Source organism: Oncorhynchus clarkii, chromosome 1 (genome assembly GCF_045791955.1).
Source record: "Oncorhynchus clarkii lewisi isolate Uvic-CL-2024 chromosome 1, UVic_Ocla_1.0, whole genome shotgun sequence".
In the NCBI taxonomy this organism is placed as follows: domain Eukaryota; kingdom Metazoa; phylum Chordata; class Actinopteri; order Salmoniformes; family Salmonidae; genus Oncorhynchus; species Oncorhynchus clarkii.
In genome coordinates, this window is record NC_092147.1 from 43,761,666 (window position 1) to 43,787,833 (window position 26,168).

Genomic DNA, 26,168 nt, shown 5'->3' on the forward strand with positions numbered 1-26,168 from the left:
GATATTAGTTAGGGAGTTGACACTGCACATAAATTACTGGACAGACAGGGTGGGTGTGGGGGGGTCTTCTTAAAATGTTTCTGCAGGTTTGGGATGCATGTGATAGACTGACCTTTGAAGATGATTTTTCAACCACTTTTATGAATTATTGGTATTATTTTATCATGACTTACAGAAAATGTGACATATAAGGCAATGATGTTGAATCAATGAGGTGTGTAGGCTTGCATTTGAGTGAACTTGCATTACAAAAATGTAAAAAATCTATATAGCATGAAACATTTTATTAGGCTTTATGGTTTATGTTTCCATCTGAGCTGTATTTGAATCTTTAACACTGCAACGATGTCTCTGAGCTAAGTCATGAATTAGGGGAGACCGGGGTTGGTTGTCTCAACGGTTGGTTGTCACAGTACTAATTACTTCCAATCTAAATGGCGCTGTGTACTAATTTTAAGGTTAATATGTGTGAATTCTTTGAAAGAGCTCATCCACCTGGTCAATTCATGTCAGCATGATAAAACATTGAGGTGAGAGGAATGTATGTGTTTTTCATAGGTGAAAGTAAAAAATAAATTGGTATTTTCTTTGTAAATGTTTGAATAATGGGAGTATCCATGAAAAATTATCCCACTGGGCACACACACATTGGTTGAATCAACGTTGTTTCCACGTGATTTCAATGAATTAACGTGGAATAGACATTGAATTGATGTCTGTGCCAAGTGGGATGTTTGTTGAAAAGAGGAAATGGAGAGCTATAGTGTGGTCACATGAAATGTCAGGTTGGTTGTCACTACCAAACATTGCCACTGCCGGTATACAATAAATTCCAAGTTATTTTGTGCTTGTGCTATAAAGAGCCCCCTTTGTTGCCTCTCTCTCACAAACATATTTTTTTCTGTCACACACCAACACATGCATACACACAAATTTACGCAAAATGTAATTCTCAAGGCATAAAATGCTGAATTTTGTTAGGAATATTGTTTGATCAAAGAAAGGATTGACTTTTTTAAAAGATTGTTTGCTATATTGCTTTATGTCCTGTTACAAAAGGAATAGGTTACCAGCAAACATTGAGACAACCAAACCCATACTGTGTGACATCCAACCCTGTGATGAGGCTGGTTGTCACACAGTGTGTTTGATGGCTTATGTTGGAAGAAGATATGAGGAGAAAAGGGTCCCCATTTCAACCCAAGACCTTGCTCTTTCTCATAATATTAAAAAAAACTATTGTAAGATGGTGCTGAGAAATACATGTGGGTAAAAAAGTGTTGCAACCCAACCCTGGTCTCCCGTACTAGATGTCCCACTGTGAAAATATGTTACACACAGAGTCGCCAACTGTACATTTCAAACTTTCCAAAACATAGCCCCTTGGATGATCAACCAAGTGCGTTGGTATTTTCCCGTCACATTTCACTCATTACCATTCGGCCCACTGAAAGTTACTCTGACGTCATAGTCGGAGTGAGAAGAAAAAAAAGCGATTCAAAGTGAGTGGATAGTTGGTATCCCAGGGAAACTTGATAATTCCCTATAGTCATAATGTGTCTACTGTTAATTTCTCATTTGAGTCTTGGCAGAAAAAATCAAGAGATGACGACATCCATCTATTTAGACTCACAAGGACTGAAATACAAGTATTGCATAATATTGATAATCTATACAATACATATATAAAATATTAGCAATATATACACAATTTGACAAGTCATATAGGCCTACAATAAATATAAAATATATACTTAATACAATATACAATAAATGTATAGTCCACTTTAAAAGCTATACAAAATAAATATATACTTTAGGCTGTACACAATTTGACAAGCCAACTAAGCCAATTTAATATAAAAATGTATACTAGGTATCCACCCAAAAGTTGCAATAGGCCTATGTCAGTAACAAAACATTACCACTGAAAGTCTGATCCATGTAGTCTATTATAAATATTTGCTATTGAAAATGGGTTATCCCCAGTAGCGCAGAGTTTCAAATGCAGCGCAATTAATTATCCCCGGGCAAAGGTGCTGAAAGCTCGGAGTTGCGGAGGTGTTTTCATGCGCATGCCTATACCCATCAAGGCAAGGGGTGACATCAGCACTAATAATGAAGGCGGCTCATCAATGGGCAGAGGGCTATAAAAGGAACTTTGGGAGACTTACCCTAATCATAACAGATAGGCTGATCTACAAACCGGGTTTACACCTCTGCACCCCACATCAGAACTTTCCAGAGAGAAGCCTATCGCACAAGAGGCAAGTTGAACTTCATCAAATTTGTCATTATTTTGTCTGCATGACATCCTACGTTCAAAGTTGAATTCTATAGCCTATTTAACTTTATTTGTAGTAAAAGTGGTTGCTTATCAAAGACAAATGTATTACAGATATGAGTTTATGTTCTAAACTATTTTCTTACTTTGACAGGTTATCAAAATGTTTCCCATCAGAGGTTTGGACGTAAAAGTGGTACTCATATCACTCTGCATTTTATGCTATTCAACGCAATCTGAAGGACGACCAGTGATGTAGGATGGAACCTTGAACCTGAAAATAACTTTATATTATATACTATATGATATTGTATTGTAATATGATTGGATATGACATGATACCATATTATAGCCTACTTACAAATGATAATAATGTCCTGTTTAAAATAAGACATATAACTTAGTATTTATTGTTTCTTACAGAAAGAGATCCATTAGTGAAGTACAACTAATGCACAACCTTGGGGAACACAAGCACGTGCAAGAGAGGCAAGACTGGCTCCAAATGAAGCTGAGGGACATCCATACAGCCTCGCTTCGAAATGCAGAGAGGGGGGAGAAAGTTAGAACCAGAAGGCTTCTTCCCGAGGATCTCCTGGATTTGGAGGAGTTAACGCCAAACGAAGTTGAATACATTTTAAACATTTTGGAGAAGCTACTCAACGCTCAGTGAAATTTGATTTTTGCAGTCTGGACTGTAGGCTACCACGTTTGACACTTCATTCTATTTCATGACTTTTATAGTTTTTCTGTTTTATTTTAACAACTCTTATTTATGTATAGGGCATGCGATTTTAAAATGGTACTGGAGAAATCAAGTTGTGAGGTGGCTAAGCTTCCACAGTTTTAGCTTAAAGCACTTGTATTTATTATGAAGTAGTTCACGCTATTTATTTATCCTAACCAAATAAAAAGGAAGGGCGAATACTGCTTAGGACCAAAACATTGTTTTTAATTATCGGAAAAAAGTAAGCGTTATGCAATTGTTTATTAACTTGATGGTGATTGTATTTTCGTGTTCTATACGTGCTATGGTATTTCTATATGTGGTGTAAAACTGTGGTAGTATGTATAAATAACTAGTAAATAGTGTATCTTGTGCATGGATACTTATATGCAGTAGGCCTAATTGGGATAGGGATCATTACAGTTGATGAGCTATAGCATAAATGTTAAATATTTATGCACTTTAACTGTAGAATGTAGTCCCTTATATGTTTTATATCAACCAACTCCAAAGTGCCGCAATGTTAGTGTTTGTTGTAAATAAAATAGCATTATCACAATAGCTATATTCTGTACTTTTCGCAATAAACAATTAAGTTAATCTTCCATTTTTATTTGCATCTGCTGGCTTTTTAAACTGCTGAATAGCCCACGGAACGTTGATATGCCTACAAGTTAGCCTACTAATGTATTAATTTATATTTCTACTTAATGTATCAACCCTGATGATTCCGAAATTGGAAGGTTACTGTATCATTACCACTTACGTATGAATATGAATTTACACCTCAGACGGGAGGTGATTGGTTGCTGATGTTAGCGCAATAACTGGTAGCGCCTCAGGGTTGTTCACAGGGGTCAATGTACACGGCAGCTGCATATTCACTCATCATAATTAGTAGCCTATATGAACATAAACATTGATATATAACCGTTATATACACATATAACAATGAATATAAATATTTAATTTCCTAACTGTTTGGGGGCCTGATGGGGTTTTTAGACTGCAGATTGCGCAGCGCGCAGCAATTCCGACCCTCGTGAACAAGCCGAGGTTATATAGTCTCGCGATCTATCACCTTAGTTGCTCAACAGTCAAAACAAGGGATTACACTTAGGCCTGTTTTAGTGGCTGTCCGGGGAACATGGCTGTCACTATTACTGTAATCAGTCGGTCACCAATCTAGCAAAAATATTTATTAGGAATTTGTTTACTTTCGCTTTCGGATAAAACTCAGACAACAATGAATCCCAAGAGGTAAGGAGCGCCATGCTATAGTTAGCGGGCTACTTCAGGCAGCGAGGTAACGAGATGTAACTAACGTGGGCGTAATTTTATCCTGCCAACTAACGTTAACGCTAGCTACAAGTTTACTGGTTAAAACTGTTTGATATCGAGCCAGCAGTTTGTTTGTCTAAACTGTCTTCATTGCTTACTAGCATGAGTCATAACCTAGCGGTCAAACATGGAAATTGTTCCAATAGTTTTTTTTCCATTCATTTGGGGATTTTAGAACCACTTCAAACAAGGTATGTTTGTTTTTCATGTAACGTTAGCTATAGTAGGCTTTCCTTGGCGTGACGTTTTGATAACCGTATAACACTCTCTCAGACAAGGTGACTTATATTCAGCTTTATTTTCTCTCAGATTCGGAAATTCTAATTAGCATCAAAGTAGACATACAAGACTATAGCCCTTGATCATGACTCGTAGTTCCATACACATGAGTCATTGGTTGAAGGCGTCTTGTAGGGGGGTTGGTTCGTTAAGCGCCACGACGCCCGGTCTGTACATTAACACGCAGCGCTTTCGGTGCTGTTTTGGAAGCATAAAGACCTCGGTGAGAAAAATATATATTTGTTTAAGTTTAAATTGATACGTACTTTTTTTTATAGGGTTAGTGTTCCCAAACGGCCATATTTCTATGTTACATCGCTTGTTTACGGAAATCAGTCAGAAGGACCGAGGGTGTACTAACGTGACCTGTGTTAATTAGCTGTCTTCTTACACCTATGTATAAACAGAAAACAGACGCCACAAACTTGTTGTCACTGAAAAATACTGCCGGCTGTAAATGTGTTAAAACATCGTACAGTAAGTGTATTTTGCATTTGTGAAATTATTTTGATGTGTTATGAAAGAGTGATCAATGTTTCCAGGACCGTACCGCGAGTCAATCTATTCACGTTTAGATGGAGTATTTATTTGGCTGTTCTTGCTTCCAGAACCAATTCGCCATTTAAATAGAACATGTAACTTGGACGAAGGAGTAACATTATTTTCCTTTAGTCGAATATTGGGCTAGCAAGACTACAAATCCCTGCAAGCTCCTGCACTTAATAGCTGACACATCTAAGAGGTTCAGTCTAGCTAGCTAGCTAGCCAGCCATGTCACATCAATGTTTTCAGTTAACCATTTGGTAAATAACTTAGCAACCTCTACTCAAGTTATTCTACGTCTAGCTAGCTAGCTAACAAACAATGTGCCCATCTAGCTAGCTTGGTGGTGGTACTACCACAAGCGTGTTATTTTTAGTCAAGTCTAACTTGGCTAGATAGAGAGTAAGTTTGTTACGTTTGCCAATAAAGGTTTTGGATGTCATCTAGCGTTCCATTATAAATGATGTTTAAATTTCTTCAACTAATGTGAAGAGAACAACAAACGTTTATGTTTTCTTATTAACAGGACGTCATGAGTGCTGATGGTGGCATATTCCCTATTGACACCTCTAACTACTTACCTGTGATGGCTGAATGTCCACATTTAGATGACAACTCAAGCGACACCGAGAACTGGGAAAGTAATCTTCACAGACACTCAAGGTAATAAACAGCTCTCATTAGGGAAGAGTACTGTATTGCTACTTACAAAAATAATTGTAGAACAAGGACATCACTTTAGAAAGACTTCTGAATGTGCTTGATTGTTATTGACTGTTCAGCATTCAAGACAACTGTCCAGTACTATTTTATATACAGTGCCTTCAGAAAGTATTCACACCCCTTGACTTTTTCCACATTTCGTTGTTACAGCCTGAATTTAAAATTGATTACACTTTTACAAATGTATTAAAAATGAAAAACTGAAATGTCTTGAGTCAATAAGTATTCAACCTTTTTGTTATAAGCCTAAATAAGTTCAGGATTAAATATGTGAGTACTGAGTCACATAAGTTGCAAGGACTCACTCTGTGTGCAATAATAGTGTTTCAATTTAATTTATTTTTTATTTACAATGTTGGCAGGACGAAAACAAATTCTTGTTTAAATGACGGCTTACCAGGGAACAGTGGGTCAACTGCCTTGTTCAGGGGCAGAACGACAGATTTTACATTGTCAGCTCAGGGATTCAATACAGCAACCTTTGGCCCAACGCTCTGACCACTGCCTCCCCCGCCACCCCAGTTTAACATAATTTGTGGATGAAAACCTAATTGCTGTACCACACATTCAATTTTCTGTAAGGTCCCTCAGTTGAGCAGTGCATTTCAAACAGATTCAACCACAAAGACCAGGGAGGTTCTCCAATGCCTCAGTAAAAATACCCAATGCCTGGGTAAAAATATTTTAAAAAAGCAGACATTGAATATCCCTTTGCACATGGTGATGTTATTAATTCCACTTTGAATGGTGCATCAATAAACCCAGTCACTACAAAGATACAGGCATCCTTCCTAACTGTTTCCGGAGAGGAAGGAAACCACTCAGGCCAATAGTGACTTTGAAACAGACTTTAACGGCTGTGATAGGGGAGAACTGAGGATGGCTCAGTTACTCCACAATACTAACTTAACTGACAGAGTGAAAAGGAAGCCTGTACAGAATACAAATATTCCAAAACATGCATCCTGTTTGCAACAATGCACTAAAGTAATACTGCAAAGAATGTGACGAAGCAATTCACTTTTTGTCCTGAATACATAGTGATTGGGGCAAATACAACACATTACTGAGTACCACTCTCTATATTTAAGTATAGTGGTGACTGCATCAGGTTATGAGTACGCTTGTAATTAAGGGCTGTGGAGTTTTTCAGGATAAAAAATAAACCCACTGGAGCTAAGCACAGGCGACTCTTGCTTGACGCCCAAAACACATTGAAACGGCTGTGCATACGTTATTGCAGTCCTACTAAGACTAATATTGCGTTCTAGAGAGGACTGGCATGAAGCATTGTATTTGCTTATCAACTTAGCCTATAAAAGGCTTATTTTGTTTGAATGTAGATGTGTAGGAACTAGAATATTTCTGCCGTGCGCCGCTTTGACAGATCCCATGTGGCGCACTCTATGCTGAAAAGTCTATTATTTTCTGTGTTATATAGCCCTATTGGATGAAACTATTATTACTAGAGATGTTGGTTAAGTAATTATCCAAGCATGTGCATTATTCCAGATGCCGATTCGCACAGTTTCCAAACTGCCCCCTGGTCATTTTAAATTTTTATGCTGGAAACCTGGATGTTTTTATTCGATGTGCTGGTATTTGGCTGCCAAATGTATAGGTGTTCCCATAATATTTTAAAATTGAGGAAGTGTCATTATTTCAGTCATCAATGGAAGATGTCCTTCCTAACAAAAATGCCCCCCCCCCTTCTGATTTGTGGTGCTGAACACTAGCTGCGCTTGATGCTTTTATGGCCCAGAAAGTAAACTTGCCATTTACAAAACATTTTTAGCGGGGATGCCCTGCTTTAAGATCTATTGCCTAGGACATCAACAGCAAGCTGTGGTTTTATTTTAAATAATCTAGGTACAATGGGACTATTTTTTTTGTTGCACATTTAGGCCTAATTAAACTGACTAATTTGGTAATAATCAACTTCAATTCACTGGCACTATGTAAAATAGCTTAGCCATACTCAGTGATAGCCTAATATATACTTTTAGTGAACTTACTAGGCATTGCAAGACAAGATATTGTGATATAGATGACCAAGATATAGCCTATGTGCACGGTTCCGACTACATGCCGGCACCTCCTTTTACTAGCTTGCCTGCTCTTTCTTTTCTCAAAGAAAGGTGTGTTCAGTCTTTGGCCTTTTGCGTGTAGAATAGCTCAGCCTCCTCATTGATAGCCTCTACTTTTAGTGAATTCACGAGCCATTGCAAGTCCCGAGATGCAGCACTGCTTACAGTTCCTATGCCTGGCTGTACCCCCTCCTACCTCCCTTCCTCACTAGCTTGCTCTTTCTTCTAAATGCCTACAGCTTTTGATTTACCGATGCACGGTTCCGACTGTCTGCCTGGTGGCTACAACTACAGTTGAAGTCGGAAGTTTACGTACACCTAGGTTGGAGCCATTAACTCGTCTTTCAACTACTCCACAAATTTCTTGTCCTAACCGACTTGCCAAAACAATAGTTTGTTAACATCTACTTTGTGCATGACACAAGTAATTCTTCCAACAATTGTTTACAGACAGATTATTTCACTCATAATTCACTGTATCACAATTCCAGTGGGTCAGAGGTTTACAAACACTAAATTGACTGCCTTTAAATGGCTTGGGAAATTCCAGAAAAAGTTGTCATGGCTTTAGAAGCTTCTGATAGGCTAATTGACATCATTTGAGTCAATTGAAGGTGTACCTGTGGATGTATTTCAAGACCTACCTTCAAACTCCGTGCCTCTTTGCTTGACATCATGGAAAAATCAGCCAAGACCTGAAGGTACCACGTTCATCTGTACAAACAGTAGTACGCAAGTATGAACACAATGGGATCACGCAGCCGTCATACCGCTCAGGAAGGAGACGCGTTCTGTTTCCTAGAGTTGAACGTACTTTGGTGCAAAAAGTGAAAATCAATCCCAGAACAACAGCAAAGGACCTTGTGAAGATGCTGGAGGAAACCGGTACAAACGTATCTATATCCACAGTAAAACGAGTCCTAAATTGACATAATCTGAAAGGTCGCTCAGCAAGGAAGAAGCCACTGCCCCAAAACCGCCATTAAAAAAAGCCAGACTACAGTTTGCAACTGCACATGGGGACAAATATAATTTTTGGAGAAACGTCCTTTGGTCTGATGATAGGAAAATGGAACTGTTTGGCCATAATGACCATCGTTATATTTGGAGGAAAATGGGGGAGACTTGCAATCCGAAGAACACCATCCCAACCGTGAAGCACGGGGGTGGCAGCATGTGTGGAGGTGCTTTGCTGCAGGAGGGACTGGTGCGCTTTACAAAATAGATGGCATCATGAGGGTGAAAAATTATGTGGATATATTAAAGCAACATCTCAAGACATCATTCAGGAAGTTAAAGCTTGGTTGCAAATGGGTCTTCCAAATGGACAATGACCCCAAGTATACTTCCAAAGTTGTTGCAAAATGGCTTAAGGACAACAAAGTCAAGGTATTGGAGTGGCCATCACAAAGCCCTGACCTCAATCCCATAGAAAAGTTTTGGGCAGAACTGGAAAAGCGTGTGTGAGCAAGGAGGCCCTCGAACCTGACTCAGGTACACCAGCTCTGTCAGGAGGAATGGGCCAAAATTCACCCAACTTATTGTGGGAATCTTGTGGAAGGCTACCCAAAACATTTTTACCCAATTTAAACAATGTAAAAGCAATGCTACCAAATACTAATTGAGTGTATGTAAACTTCTGACCCACTTGGAATGTGATGAAAGAAATTTAAAGCTGAAATAAATCTCTATTCTGACATTTCACATTCTTAAAATAGTGGTGATTCTAACTGACGTAAGACAGGGAATTTTACTAGGATTAAATGTCAGGAATTGTAAAACTGAGTTTAAATGTATTTGGCTAAGGTGTATGTAAACTTCCGACTTCATCTATATTCCTGGCTGTGCCACCCCCTTCCTCCCTGCCTCGCTAGCTTTCTCTTTCTTTGCTGTGAAATATGTAAGAATTTGTTTTTGGAATTAGCCTATGTCAACTACTCTACTCCTCCTTTGCAAAAATACGTAATCTAAGGATTTGAGTCGATTGTTTCAGGTGATAATAAAACATGTTTTGATTGGTTAGTTGTTTCTCCAACTTTCTAGCAAGTCAAGCTAGCTTGTACTGCAGCTAGCTAGCTAAATGCTAGGCTAGGTTGAAGATACCATTGTAGCTAGCAACCGCCACCTAAAATTATGATAAAGAGAACTTCATTACCATCATACTTGAAACGGAAGGCCACACTCATATAATTGGCTTAGCAGCCGATGTGTATTATTTAACACTACTATTAAAATAGTTCTCACTTATAGGAATGGGTAATTGTTTACAAGTTGCTAGCTATCCCATAAAGCCATTACTGAAAACCAAATATATTTAATCCAGTTTGAAATAAGTCAAATGTGTTTTGTTTCAGGAATTTACTTGCAATCTGGAAATATTACAATTATCTATGAATGTGTTAATTTCTGGATTGTTAGAGCCCATGTTTCTCAAGTATATGCGTATCGAATCGTCTTGAAAGGGAAAGATGCACAGTAGGGGATTTTAAAATGCGTCATTCTGTTACCAAGTCGGTAACAGAATGAATGCAACTGAATTGGCTAAAATGGGAATTAATAGTAGTCACAAAGCACAGCTCAAGGTGTCCTATCATAGCTGACACCCCATTCTTTCTTCATCTTTGAATGTTAATTTGGAGTAGCTATTTAAGAGTTTTTGGAAAACGTGGTCACAAACTGAGGAAGATTTTACCGTCATTCTGTTACCAAAATGTACATCTACACTGTTCTTTGAGTAAATGGGTAGTTGACGTGCCACAGCTTTTTCACTCCAATGTGTCAAACACTCTTTTTAATTTGTGAAAACTTTTATTGTATGGTTAAGAAGATACTGCTCTGTTTGGATCATCTGTAGACTCATACAATGAATAAACATTTTATACATAATTTTTATGCTAACACTAACTAAGCGTTAGTGTTAGAGATTAGTGTTAAAGTTACATTTAGGAGTTAGGTTTAAGGGTTAGCTAAAAAAAAAAGGTTCATGTTAGGGGAAGGGTTAGCAGAAATGCATAGTAGCTAAAAAGTAGTAAGTATTCGAACTCGCAGCTAGAAGTTTGCGTTATACGCCCACCTGACCAACCACCCTACTTTCATTTTTTCCTTAAGTAACCACCTGTCTTACGTAACCATACCAAACGTAACATATCATACTAATTTGGGTATCCTGGATTTTCTTTTACTATGTTGTGTCTAGTCTAGTAGACCAGGATCACAACAGACAACGTGTCAAATGAGGGCTTTTTAGGGTGTGGCTATTCTGGTCCATCAGATAGCCTATGTCTTTTTGACACGCTCAGATGCATATTGTGGACTGTTAATCATGTCATATACTTCCTTAAAGTGGTCGTTCAGGCTTTTGGCAAGGAAGCCCTTTGTCTACCTCCCCAGAGTCAGATTAACTTGTGGATACTATTTTTGTCTATGCGTCCAGTATGAAGGAAGTTAGTGGTTTTCCATAGAAGATGACAAGTGGAGATTACATTTTGAAAGCCATTCATTTTCAATGGAGGGAAGCAAAGTGGTCGGGGGACCATTGGGTGACGTGAAGAAGCTAAACTTATACCACAATTCTATTGACCAATCGAAACTCACTATATTTTCTATCCCCTACTGGATTGGCCGTTACCTCTCACTATTTAGCCTGCTTGCTAGCACCCACATGGGGGCGACGCTAGCATGGCTATCCGAATTATCATGTTCAAAGGAAACCCACAGTTGGAGGTAGTTTTGCGAGCCAATACTAATTAACGTTAGCCACCTAGATAGAATTCGTAACATGTTTTTTGCAAATTCTAAACATATCATACAAATTGTGATTTGTAACATCATATGAAATGGGTGATGGATATCCACAAATTAATACATACCATATGAAATGTGACGCATACTATACTGGGGCATAGGTCCACCCACTGGGGAGCCAGGCCCAGCCAATCAATGTTTTCCCCCACAAAAGGTATTTATTACAGACAGAAATACTCAGTTTCATCAGCTGTCCGGGGGGCTGGTCTCTGACAATCGCACAGGTGAAGAAGCCAGATGTGGCGGTCCGGGGCTGGCGTGGTTACACGTGGTCTGCAGTTGAGGCCGGTTGGATGTACTGACAAATTCTCTAAAAGATGTTGGAGGCAGCTTCTGGTAGAGAAATTAACATTGAATTATCTGGCAACAGCTCTGGTGGACATTGCTGCAGTCTGCTGCAATTCCCTCAACTTGAGACATCTATGGCATTATGTGACAAAACTACACATTTTTAGGGTCCTTTTTTTCACCAGGACAAGGTGCACCTGTGTAATGATCATGCTGTTTAATTAGTCTTAATATGCCACATCTGTCAGTTGGGTGGATTATTTTGGCAAAGGAGAAATGGTCACTAACAGGGATGTAAACACATTTGTAGAATACATTTGTGAGAAGTTTAGTGCATATGGAACATTTCTGGGATTTTTAAAATTTCCACTCATGAAATATGGGACCAACACTTGTGTTTTTTTAAATATTTTTGTTCAGAATAAATTGAGTTTCCTGTATTTACGCACCAAATCATACAAAATTCTCTGAGACCAGGTTGCTGTAGTTGTAATCCTACCTCTGGATGGACTTCTCACTCCTGTGATTCTCAACCAAAGCCCTTATCTGGGGAATCAATCATTTATATGAATCTCTAGCTCAAATTAAAATTGTATTAATATCAACAAACAACACATTTTTAGCACATATTGGCATTGTAATCTACAGCCAAGTAAAACCGAAGTCAATAGGTGCTGTCATGTTCATCATTCGCAAATCAGCTATTTTATTTAATCAGCCAAGCAAATCTGCTGAAGACAATCGTGTCGAGTCGGAAAAGGCTATATAAGGACACGCCTGACGCCCAACCCGATATTTCATTTTAGAATTAATCACAATGAGGTTAAGGTAAGGGTCCGTTTTAGGTTTTTGCTAGTGGGTTTAAGCGTCAACTGTGTCCTTATAGTCTTCCCCTGTCGAGTCAGGCGATATCAGGACAGTAGACTGGGAGGTCGCACTACGTCAGAAGGGCTGCTCTGTGAGTCTGATTCAGTGTCGTGGAAAAAAGCGCACAGCCATTCATTTCTACGGGTCTCCCTGTCTGAACTGAATGACTGGTCCTCGCTCTTTTTCTTATTTTTTGTTCCAATTGGGGCGATCGAGGCTTTCGAAAGATAATTTTACAGCTAGCAAGTCGAACAGTCTACGAAATAATGCTGAAGTTCGAAAGTAATGCCCAAGGATGCTAAACCGGCTGGCAAGGCTGCATTGTTCGGAGGAGCCCAAGTCCTTTGTGCTTTCATTCCTCAGCTCATCCCGTGCTGCTTTGTCTTTAATTTGCCGTGCGATACAAACGGGTAGGTAGGTATGCGAAGCATCCTATCCATTGCATTTATTATAGCATATGTTGATTACCTATGGTTTTGTAAATATTTATTTAAACGGTCGGCTTTTTGTGGCTTTCCCACGCATTCTTATGAATGGCAAGAGGAAAATAACCAAGACTACGGGTCTTGTTAAAATGAAGTGTGTCCTTTCATTGGGTTTGCAGATCAGAACGCATAATAGGGTTTACCTTTTGTGGAGGGTTAAACTCCCGACACTAGCGTGCATTCTCTCTGTTTTAATATCATAGGGAAAGTGTCAGAAGTGCTCTAAATTATTGATGGGACCCTTTTCTTTAAGGAACGGGACTCAATGCTGCAGACGCTTATTTATAACACCTATGCTTTGCCTCCATTCTCACAGTCATAGTAATAGTCTTAAAATGACTAAACTTAACATTAAACATCGCAATTTGCATTTGATCATTTCGTGGAAATCAATGCCTTTTCCAAGAGGTTATGTGAGGTAATAGCGGCAGCCATTGAGTTGATATGTGGATGGATATAGCTTTGCATTTCTGGCTGCATGAAAGATGAGATGAGCTCTATCGCTTTCGCTGACCCTTTGTTTGTTAATCCTGCCAGATTTGCCTTATTCATGCACTGGGGGAAGATTTGTTATATACATTTAAAATAAAAATCTGGTCACAACTTTTCCCGTTTTCTACTTTATATTCAGAAATGCAGTTATGCTAAAGGAACCAAAATATTGTAGAATAGAAAGAGGGATTGATACTGCTGTTTCCACACCTGAATTTCTGCTGAGTGCAATGGGGGCATCACTCCATAACTAGTGCTGATTCTACATTCAAGCTCTTAATCACATTCCCCAACCTGATGAGAATCATTACTCTATTGAAGGGTTTCTCTTTTTGAGATTTCATATGAGCCTGTAGAGCAATTGTTTGCTCCATGTCAAGAACTGTCTTTCGATAAAACATATTGAAAAAGGCTCTTATGAAGTCCACAAGTCATGTGAGGACACACATTTAGTCCTACATTTAGTCCTGTCATTGTTTTTATTTACATGGCTGAAGGTCTCATAGCAGTACAGAATTCAATGCAGGTGCAGTAACGAGGACAAGCTGCACAAAGATCAGAGGACCCACATACTGTAGGGCAGGCCTGGCGGTCCCTGGCCTGCATACAATATGATTAGATCTTCCTGTTTCTGGACCAGTCATTAGCATCCATTCAGTTGCTGTCGAAATGTAGACAATTATTTGTTTCAATAAGCGTAAACACTATGAACAAGATATTTCATATTACAATCTGCCCAATCTTTAAACATCCTTTACATTTATATTTATTTATTTACGACATGTCTGCTGAAATGAAGTTGTCCACATGTAGTGAAATGACTTACATTTTTCCTACTCAGTCAGTGAGCCATCTCTCTCACTCTCTGGGACTTCATCAGTGGAGGTGGCGCCTCAGTTAGACATTGTTAACGGTTGACTGGGTTGAATATTTCTATCGGGAGCTAGGTGGATGGATGGATGTCGTCCATTTGAGGGGCTATAAAGGCAGCTTCTCTAGAGCTCTCCCGTCTTTGAGTTCCTCATTTGTGCTGCTCTCTCCAGTCCATTCACTTTAGCCTCATCATATTTGATCATCACTTCCCTCGGGAGGGACGCGCTCTTTATTAGGGAGACCTGCTGCATGGCACGTTGGTCAGACTAGACAGACCAGACAGTGTGAGAGAGCTTTCAGAGGTGAAGTGGCTGCCGCAGATAACATAACAGCTCTCGTGGATGCATTCTGCTTCTCTGCCTGTCTCAATGGGATGACTAGTTTCTCCAGTTTCCCTACAGATGGGCTCTTTTGCGATGGATAATAGTGCTATTATCCTGTGGAAGTATTTAAAAAAAAAAAAAAAAATGATTTCAAGGTGTGTTTGTAACTTCATGCTCCAGTGTAATTTCATATTTTACCAATGCCACTACAAGAGGAGTAATAGTCCTATTTATGTGTTCTTTCACTCCCTAATGGGTTTCTCAACGTATAGGGCTGCAAGCAGTAGTGTTGTATTGGCCATCTTTCTACAGCAGTCGGCGCTGCTATTTTTTTCTCTCAGAGGGTTCATATGAGTTTACTGCAGGCTTTTACCCACTTCTCTGCAGAGAAGCATACAAAATACTCCCTTTCCCCCTCTGTGCTCGTGTGTGTCTGACTGTGGGTGTGTGTGGTGTGGTGTGCTCCTCTCAGTGCCCAGCCCCGCGTCCCAGTCCCTCAACTAGAGGCCGACCTGGTCAACATGAACCTGCATGGCGCCAGTGGAGGCCTCGAACGCTGCAGGGACAGTGATCGCCGGAGGTCTAGCGACCGCTCCCGCGACTCCTCCCACGAGAGGGGCGAGGGTCAGCTGACCCCTTGCATCAGGAACGTCACCTCGCCCACTCGACAGCACAACAGCGGTGAGTACTCCATTACTGCTTTGAGACCACACAGGGTGCTTGATGCAACTCTGGCATAACAAGGCTTTCTCATGCCTCCGGTACAGCTGTGAGATTGAGTCCCTTTCTAACTACATAAAAGCAGTGACTGAATCAGAGCTCTCAGAAATGTGGTTTCATCGTGTTGAAATCGCCTTAAAGCCTCACCCGGAGGCGGAGCCAGGTAGTCATACTACTCCCACTCAGTCTGTACCTACTCAGGGAATTAAGCCAATAACTAAACTGAATGTTTAAATTGCTACAGTAAGAGTTGAATAGTACAGTCTTGAAAGGAAAGCATTTTGACTCTTGCGAAAGCTTTCAATTACTTGACCAGCATTAACAATGTCCCTTTTCATCCAGTGTGATGACACAGCAGTGTTGGTACCTTTTTAATTACGGTACTCTGCCTGTCTGTGTCTCCCAGATCGTGAGCGGTGCGAGGGTGGTTCTTCCTCCAGGTCGTCGAGTCCTCGGCCCCCCAGGGCCTTAATCTCCGTGGGGCCCAGCTGCATCGCAGCGAGCAGGAGCAGCCTTTTCAGTACTGAGACCCACTGTAAGAGTCTGGGCCATGGACACGTGCACGGTCCCTGTGACCACCTCTACGTCTATGAGAACGCAAAGGAGGGGACGCGCACATTACGGACCGCCGAGAGGGTCACTCTGATAGTGGACAACACCCGCTTCCTGGTGGACCCAGCCATCTTCACCGCCCAGCCTAACACCATGCTGGGAAGGTATAAAGCATACTATTGTATCACCACAAATTAAAGTGACATCTAAAAGGGATATTTAAACAAATTAATTTCAATCCAAATGTTTTCTTCTCTCATAGAATGTTTGGATCCGGGAGAGAATACAATTTCACTAGGCCCAATGACAAAGGAGAGTTTGAGGTGGCAGATGGAATCAGCTCAACGGTTTTTAGAGCCATCCTGGTAAGACACTCACTGGCTTTATAATAAGATCTCATTCACGTTTGATAATGTCATTGTTTTTCACCTAATGTACCCAGAGACCGGTTGGTATTGACGAAGTGAAGGATTACGCTGTTGCGTCATTAATCTTCATGACTGGAATGGGGAAGGCATCCTCTCAGATTTTATATCCATCCCCTATTTATTTTATTAGGAAGAAGAATAGGCATTCAGGTCAGAACACCATCTTTCTAAAACAAAGACCTTGATTATTGGACCAAATTAAAGGGATACTTTGGGATTTTGACGATGATGCCCTTTATCTACTTCCCCATAGTCAGTTGAACTCGTGGATACCATATTTATGTCTGTGTCCAGTATGAAGGATGTTAAGAGGTACACTACATGACCAAACGTATGTGGACACCTGCTTTTTGAACATTTCAAAATCATGGGTATTACTATGGGGTTGGTCCCTCCTTTGCTGCTATAATAGCCTCCACTCTTCTGGGAAGGCTTTCCATTAGATGTTGGAACATTGCTGCGGGGACTTGCTTCCAATCAGCCACAAGAGTATTAGTGATGTTGAGTGATTAGGCCTGGTTTGCAGTCACTATTCCAATTAATCCCAAAGGTGTTCGATGGGGTTGAGGTCAGGGCTCTGTGCAGGCTAGTCAAGTTCTTCCACACTGATCTCGACAAGCCATTTCTCTATGGACCTCGCTTTGTGCACGGGACATTGTCATGCTGAAACAGGAAAGGGCCTTCCTCAAACCGTTGCCACAAAGTTGGAAGCACAGAATCGTCTAGAATGTACTTGTATGCTATAGCGTTAAGATTTCCCTTCACTGCAACTAAGGGGCCTAGCCCGAACCATACAAAATAGTCCCAGATTATTATTCTTTCTCCACCGAACTTTACAGTTGGCACTATGCATTGGGGCAGGTAGTGTTCTCCTGCCATCTGCCAAACCCAGATTTGGGGTAAGTCAATGCAGCTGGTGGCTACACCAGATTCTAAGTACTGCAGTGCATCTCCTCATGGACTGCACCAGATTTGCCAGTTCTTGCTGTGAGATGTTACCCCACTCTTCCACCAAGGCACCTGCAAGTTCCTGGACATTTCTGGTGGATGGAATGTCAGTGTTGTCAATGTCAGTGCCCTAGCCCTCACCCTCCGATCCAACAGATCCCAGACGTGCTCACTGGGATTGAGATCCGGTCTCCTCACTGGCCATGGCAGAACACTGACATTCCTGTCTTGCAGGAAATCACAAACAGAACGAGCAGTGGCTGGTGGCATTGTCATGCTGGAGGGTCATGTCCGGATGAGCCTGCAGGAAGGGAAGAGTGGTTGTCTTCCCTGTAATGCACAGCGTTGAGATTGCCTGCAATGACAACGGGCTCAGTCCGATGATGCTGTGACACACCGCCCCAGACCATAACGGACCCTCCACCTCAATCGATCCCGCTCCAGAGTACAGGCCTCGGTGTAACGCTCATTCCTTCTATGATAAACGCGAATCCGACCGTCAACCCTGGTGAGACAAAACCACGACTCGTCTGTGAAGAGCACTTTTTAATATATATATATATATCTAAAAATCTAATCTATATCTAAAAATCAAAAAAAAAAATCAGAATGGCACAAATTCCCCGATATCAGGGTACTCATGTCAACATGTTTGCTTTCAGAGCATATTTATATATATATATATATACTGCTCAAAAAAATAAAGGGAACACTAAAATAACATCCTAGATCTGAATGAATGAAATATTCTTATTAAATACTTTTTTCTTTACATAGTTGAATGTGCTGACAACAAAATCACACAAAAATGATCAATGGAAATCAAATATATCAACCCATGGAGGTCTGGATTTGGAGTCACACTCAAAATTAAAGTGGAAAACAACACTACAGGCTGATCCAACTTTGATGTAATGTCCTTAAAATAAGTCAAAATGAGGCTCAGTAGTGTGTGGCCTCCACATGCCTGTATGACCTCCCTACAACGCCTGGGCATGCTCCTGATGAGGTGGCGGATGGTCTCCTGAGGGATCTCCTCCCAGACCTGGACTAAAGCATCCGCCAACTCCTGGACAGTCTGTGGTGCAACGTGGCGTTGGTGGATGGAGCGAGACATGATCTCCCAGATGTGCTCAATTGGATTCGGGTCTGGGGAACGGGCGGGCCAGTCCATAGCATCAATGCCTTCCTCTTGCAGGAACTGCTGACACACTCCAGCCACATGAGGTCTAGCATTGTCTTGCATTAGGAGGACCCCAGGGCCAACCGCACCAGCATATGGTCTCACAAGGGGTCTGAGGATCTCATCTCGGTACCTAATGGCAGTCAGGCTACCTCTGGCGAGCACATGGAGGGCTGTGCGGCCCCCCCAAAGAAATGCCACCCCACACCATGACTGACCCACCGCCAAACCGGTCCTGCTGGAGGATGTTGCAGGCAGCACAACATACCTCCAAGGCGCCTCCAGACTGTTACGTCGGTCACATGTGCTCAGTGTGAACCTGCTTTCATCTGTGAAGAGCACAGGGCGCTAGTGGCGAATTTGCCAATCTTGGTGTTCTCTGGCAAATGCCAAACGTCCTGCACGGTGTTGGGCTGTAAGCACAACCCACACCTGTGGACGTCGGGCCCTCATACCACCCTCATGGAGTCTGTTTCTGACTGTTTGAGCAGACACATGCACATTTGTGGCCTGCTGGAGGTCATTTTGCAGGGCTCTGGCAGTGCTCCTCCTTGCACAAAGGCGGAGGTAGCGGTCCTGCTGCTGGGTTGTTGCCCTCCACGTCTTCTGATGTACTGGCCTGTCTCCTGGTAGCGCCTCCATGCTCTGGACACTACGCTGACAGACACAGCAAACCTTCTTGCCACAGCTCGCATTGATGTGCCATCCTGGATGAGCTGCACTACCTGAGCCACTTGTGTGGGTTGTAGACTCCGTCTCATGCTACCACTAGAGTGAAAGCACCGCCAGCATTCAAAAGTGACCAAAACATCAGCCAGGAAGCATAGGAACTGAGAAGTGGTCTGTGGTCACCACCTGCAGAACCACTCCTTTATTGGGGGTGTCTTGCTAATTGCCTATAATTTCCACCTGTTGTCTATTCCATTTGCACAACAACATGTGGAAATTATTGTCAATCAGTGTTGCTTCCTAAATTGACAGTTTGATTTCACAGAAGTGTGATTGACTTGGAATTACATTGTTTAAGTGTTCCCTTTATTTTTCTGAGCAGTGTATATATGTATGTAGTTTCGTGAGCCAATACTAACTAGTGTTAGCGCAATGACTGGAAGTCATGCTAGCAGATACAATAGACTTTCAGTCATTGCGCTAATGCTAGATAACTATTCCGCTGGTGATAGTTATCAATTTCCTTCAAACTGCACGCAGAGACATACACATTTTATCCATGAGTTCATCTGACTCTGGGGAAGTAGATAAAGGGCCTCATTGCCAAAATCCTGAAGTATCTCTTTAATGTATTTATTAAATTGTTGTGGAGGTATGGCCACAGATTTTGGAGTGGCCATATGTATAGGGGTCAATACATTGTTTTCTGTTAGCACATTATTGTGGCATCATTTTCTTATTATTCAAACACTTGTATTGCGTTTGTATGCAATTACTGTCAAGTGATACGTTGACAAGTAAGCTCGTTTACAAACATCTCCGCGGTTATCCATCCGACATTGTGCATTTTTGGGGAAGTGTGGAAATGCTGGGCAGATAATCTGTGCAGTGTTACGTAAAGCAGATTTTCAGGGATCAGAGCTACTAATACTGTACAACATGCTAGTGCTTTCATTTTTGTGTTCGTTTGCCCCGGTATTCCACTTAAGTCTCCAGAGACACAGGGCAGGAGAACAACCAGGTAATTGCATCTGTTTTTTGCGTGTATCATAAGGTTTCTGGGCTTTATTACAGTATCAGGGGCAGCTCTCTGTGTGCCTCCGCGGTAGTACTGTGTTCTAGTGTGCCAGAGTAGCAATTTCACATCTGTATGCTTCTTTGTATGGGGGAGAGAAATACTAATGTAGATAGATAGTCAGGACTCGGGTTTGCTGCAAGCACTTCTGTGTTTGATTTCAATGCTTACCTTGGATTTTCAGTATTGAATGTCTCCTAGTACAGATCCGTTCTGTGATTGTGAAGAGCTCTTCTAGCAAAGGCGACCCGACCATAATAGCAGGGAAAGAAAAAAAACATGGCTGGCAGCATTAGCATTTAGGGCACAGAGCAAGCTAACAGCCGTTTACGACGCTGTCTTGTGAATAGCTGCGCGTCGCTGCTGCTGCCTCGATACCTTATATTTTCATAATTATACTTGAACTCTGTCAATATTTCACTGGCTGTAAATAGCTCTGTGGGGGTGGGGAGGGAGAGTGACGTCGCTGACATTTGCTGTTGTCGGAAGGCTCTGTTCTGTGTGTGCGCAGACCAGCCTCAGTAATGGCTGCCTGTTTTGTTTTTCCTGTGTGACTTTTAAATGGCAGGATTACTACAAATCTGGGATAATCTGCTGTCCTGATGGGATCCCCATTCCTGAGCTGAGAGAAGCATGTGACTACCTCTGCATCTCCTTTGACTACAGCACCATCAAGTGTAGAGACCTCAGTGAGTGTGTATATATTGTATGATGCCCTCTTTCCCCCTCATTGTTGTAAATTGATAATGGGTTATTACATTTTAGGCAGAATAGTCCTGTGTAATATTTCATGCCATATCATTCTGTATTAGCTGCAATATTTAGCCTGTGTTCAGTGTCGTGAGGTTGTTATGATGCACAGCTCTGAAACCAGGTCAATATTAGCCTACAGATTTGATGCAACTCAGATGATCGCAGGTTTCCACAATGTGGGTCACTGACTGCTGTAGCCATTGATTGACATTGTTTGACATGTGGATGAGTGCCTAGTTTTGTTGACTTGCTGCGAGTGAGCCAGTGTGTGTGTGAACATGTACAGTGCAATCGGAACGTATTCAGAGCACTTCCCTTTTAAAAAAAATGTTTTACCTTACAGCCGCATTCCAAAATGGATTAATAGAATTTATCAATCTACACACAATACCGCATAATGACAAAAGTAAAACGGTTATTCGATTTTTTGTAAATTTATTACAAATATTTTTAATTGATTTACATAAGTATTCAGACCCTTTGCTATGAGAATCAAAATTGAGCTCAGGTGCATCCAGTTTCATTGATCATCCTTGCTGTTTCTACAACTTGATTGGAGTCCACCTGTAGTAAATTCAATTGATTGGACATAATTTGGAATGGCACACAACTGTCTATATTAAGGTCCCACAGTTGACAGTGCATGTCAGAGCAAAAACCAAGCCATGAGGTCGAAGGAATTGTCCGTAGAGCTCCGAGACAGGATTGATCTGGGAAAGGGTACCAAAACATTTATGCCGCATTGAAAGTACTCAAGGACACAGTGCCCTCCATTCATAAATGGAAGAAGTTTGGAACCACCAAGACTCTCCCTACCACTGGCCGCCCAGCCAAACTAGCAATCCGGGGAGAAGGGCATTGCTCAGGGAGGTGACCAAGAACCCAATGGTCACTTTGACAGAGCTCCTGTGTGGAGATGGGAGAACCTTCCAGAAGGACAACCATGTCTGCAGTATTCCACTGATCAGGCCTTTCTGGTAGAGTGGCCAGAAGGAAGCCACTCATCAGTAAAAGGCACATGATAGCCCGCTTGGAGTTTGCAAAGGCACCTAAAGGACTCAGACCATGAGAAACAAGATTCTCTGGTCTGACAAAAGCAAGGTTGAACTCTTTGGCCTCTTGTGCCAAATGTCACATCTGGAGGAAACCTGGCACCATCTCTACAGTGAAGCGTGGTGGCAGCATCATGCTGTGGGGATGTTTTTCAGTAGCAGGGACTGAGTGACTAGTCAAGATTGAGGGAAAAGATGAACAGAGCAAAGTAGATCCTTGACAAAAACCTGCTCCAGAGCACTCGGGACCTCAGATTGGGGCGAAGGTTCACCTTCCAACAGGACAACGATCCTAAGCACACAGCCAAGCAACGCAGGAGTGGCTTCGGGACAACATCTCTGGAGAGACCTGAAAGTAGCTGTGCAGCGACGCTCCCCATCCAACCTGACAGAGCTTGATAGGCTCTGCAGAGAAGAATGGGAGAAACTCCCCAAATACAGGAGTGCCAAGTTTGTAGTCATACCCAAGAAGACTCAAGGTAGTAATCACTGCCAAAGGTGCTGCAACAAAGTACTGAGTAAAGGGTCTGAATACTTCAATTTTTTAGCAAATGTATTAAATAAACGGTTTGCTTTTTTCAGTATGGGGTTGTGTGTGTAGATGGATGAGGGACATATTTGAAATAAAGCTTTTACGTAACAATGTGGAAAAGGTAAAGGGGTCTGAATACTTTCTGAGCACACTTTACATTTCAGCGCGAGAACTAGAGTGCGATCACATCACACGTCCTGTGATGCACTTTTCATGACCTTGTCCCACTGACACCACCCACTCCTTTCTTCTAGGTGCACTCATGCACGAGCTGTCCAACGATGGGGCGAGGCGTCAGTTTGAGTTCTACTTGGAGGAGATGGTGGTGCCGCTGATGGTCGCCAGCGCCCAGAACGGGGAGAGGGAGTGTCACGTGGTGGTCCTGACTGACGACGACGTGGTGGACTGGGACGAGGAGTACCCTCCGCAGATGGGAGAGGAGTATTCACAGAGTGAGTTAGGTCATTCGCCTCACTGGCTCTGTTGATATAGTATATGTGGAATACTGTACAAGCAAGCCATTTCAAATCATCCATAAGTAGTTTATATCCTTGTGTAAAGAATTGCCCTTGGCTGTTATGATGTGTATCCCTAATGTTAAAGGCCCAGTGCGTCAGTTCTGGACAAGTTACTTACTGTAGTGGTTTTTCCTTAAAATTGTAAAAAAGAATTTCATCAGCTGTTGTATGATACAAACCCTGGAAATTAAGAATGAGTGCACTAGGCCTTTAAATCCAACACCTAATAGTTATGTATTACTGAATGCCTGTGCAGTTTCTTGTAATATGTATGACTTATTTTTATTTACAGTTATATACAGCACAAAACTGTACAGATTCTTCAAGTACATAGAGAATCGAGACGTTGCCAAATCAGTATTAAAAGACAGAGGACTTAAGAAAATCAGACTTGGAATTGAAGGTATGCTGGATCATCACTAAATTTCCTTCCACAAAATGTTAATCAAGAAGTTTGCTTTCATGTCTTTACAATTTGATAACACTAAGTTCTTAAACCTGCATAGTAATCCTGTAATTAGCAGAATCACTCATTACTATTATGCAATCCTTATCTTATTGCTACATTACAGCATGTGTCAATGTTACTAGAAGAGTAGTAACTTATTATACAGGTATAAGAGCAACTCAATATCACCTAAAGGGTTACCTCAATTTGGTAAAAAAAAAATTGACTACAGTTGATGTATAAATATAATACATGTATTTTGACGAAGTGTTTGAACAGAAAACATACGTCACTGTCTCTTTTTACCCTCCCAGGTTACCCCACCTACAAGGAGAAGGTGAAGAAGCGTCCCGGCGGCCGGCCAGAGGTCATCTACAACTATGTGCAGCGGCCCTTCATCCGCATGTCTTGGGAGAAGGAGGAGGGCAAGAGCCGCCATGTTGACTTCCAGTGTGTGAAGAGCAAGTCCATCACAAACCTAGCAGCAGCCGCTGCAGACATTCCCCAGGACCAGCTGGTCAACATGCACCCTGGCCCTCAGGTGGACGAACTGGACATCCAGCCTCAGCCAAGCTACCACTACGAGCCAGACCCAGACGCCCCCTCAGAGCACTGTAGTGACGAGCGAGTTTGACAGCAGAAACCAAATTGCCTTTGCAACTCTTGTGCAGCCTTAAGGCAAAAAAACAACTGGTATACATTGTCAACAGCCTGGGAAGGAGTAGCAAAGCACACAGTAAACAATTGCCTCCTCGTACTGTTAACTGACCAAAGGAGATTTTTTTTAAAAATCACAAACTTGTCTGTGGGTGTGGTGGTGCTGCTGTGTACAGTTACAGTAGTTCCTAAAGGGTTTGGTTTTATCCACTTCTGCTTGCTCTGCCTGTTGGTGCGAGTGAGACTGTTACTACAGTAGTCTACCACCAGAGCACCTGGGGAGCCTCACTGATGCTTTGGCCTCAATAAAGATTTTTATTTAATAATGACCACTTGATTTGAGTGTTTGCTTGTGCTGGAAAGGACCTAAGCTTACATGTTGTTCATTAGCTACTACTCAGTCAATGGTGCATAAAGAGCCAATATGGTATCTGTTTCAGTTGGAGAGCAAGCCTAACATATTAGCAGCTGATGGCTGACAAGGTGCAAAGTGAGGCAACCGCTTACTGTGTCTGAAGGGACCAGTACTGCATGAGCATTAAGCTGAACAAACTTCTCCAAAAAGGCTCAGTGGAATTCCATAATTTAGCAATGAGGCCCGGGTATATGGCCAATATACCACAGCTATGGGCAACTCCGATTTCCTGGATACGAACCTCCGGTCTCTTAACTGGTTATACCTGTTGTATATTACCTCCAATCCTTGTGCTGATGTCAGCTTAGTTGGGTGTCTCCTGTTCTCTAGCTGACATTTTCTGCCACTGGATGGCAACATGAAAAATATCCCAGCACTGCACCAATAGGGTCAATGGAGCAAATGTGACGAATTGCTTCCATTATATGCAATAACATTTTAAATGGATACTACGGATACTACTTATTAATTAACACGCATCTGTTAAGATAACTTCCAATTTAAAAAATATTTTACTGCTGATACCATGTATTTGTCAATGGGGATATCCAACCATTGTAGTGTAAAAGTATCAAAACACTAAAGACATGTTTTCAATATAGAAATCCCTGGTAGGATAATGCAGGAAAATATACAATGAAAATGCTAACTGAATCATCCTGTGGGGAATGTCAATGGAAGAGTGCCAATCAGCAGGCAAGGGAGGGCCTGTATGCAGACACAGGGGTCCTGTCCCGCTCTTGGCTCCAATGAGTCCTACAGTAGCTGTAGTTCGCTAGCATGGTTCCTGTTATGACTGCATGGTCAATTCAGGGTTCTCTGGGCCTTGGGCCAAGGATTCCAACAGCCCTGCTGGGGCTGTCCTCACAAGGGCCAGGGTAAGTCACTGAAGTCTACAGGGCCACCGAGGCCTGCATCAGCCTCCAGGAGACTCATGATCACAGCCATGGCTGCCTCGTCATTACTGGGGCTGCTGGAGCCTGGTTCGTCCATGTCAATGCTGAGGTGCGAGTTGTCACCTGGAGGGGTGTTGAAGGAAAATGCTGTAGTCAGTCACACTGGTTTTTGATACGGTTTTGGTTGAAATTGGCAGGATACCGTG

At 41.8% G+C, this 26,168-nt stretch overlaps 2 protein-coding genes across 6 annotated transcripts in view; one reads left to right on the top strand and one right to left on the bottom strand.

Moving 5' to 3' along the window:
• Positions 1–4,040: 4,040 nt before the first annotated feature.
• Positions 4,041–24,977, top strand: LOC139407657 (BTB (POZ) domain containing 10a). 4 transcript variants are annotated; one of them, XM_071151499.1, is made up of 9 exons: positions 4,041–4,317; positions 5,701–5,837; positions 15,589–15,797; positions 16,243–16,552; positions 16,651–16,753; positions 21,260–21,380; positions 23,283–23,480; positions 23,839–23,949; positions 24,309–24,977. In XM_071151499.1, the coding sequence occupies exons 2-9, from the start codon at positions 5,707–5,709 to the stop codon at positions 24,626–24,628; spliced, it is 1,503 nt and encodes a 500-aa protein (XP_071007600.1). In that variant the 5' UTR covers positions 4,041–4,317; positions 5,701–5,706; the 3' UTR covers positions 24,629–24,977. The 4 variants fall into 4 exon arrangements, with proteins under 4 accessions (XP_071007600.1, XP_071007609.1, XP_071007617.1 ...); XM_071151508.1 differs by having other exon boundaries at positions 4,100–4,271; XM_071151516.1 differs by lacking the exon at positions 5,701–5,837 and having other exon boundaries at positions 4,101–4,271.
• Positions 24,947–26,168, bottom strand: part of LOC139407642 (basic helix-loop-helix ARNT like 1a) — a 29,676-nt gene continuing 28,454 nt past the window's right edge. Inside the window, exon 18 of one of the 2 annotated variants that reach the window (XM_071151490.1) lies at positions 24,947–26,085. In XM_071151490.1, coding sequence (XP_071007591.1) covers positions 25,931–26,085 — 155 coding nt within the window. In that variant the 3' untranslated portion in view covers positions 24,947–25,930. The remainder of the gene's footprint in view (positions 26,086–26,168) is intronic. The other variant, XM_071151483.1, reaches the window with a different exon arrangement.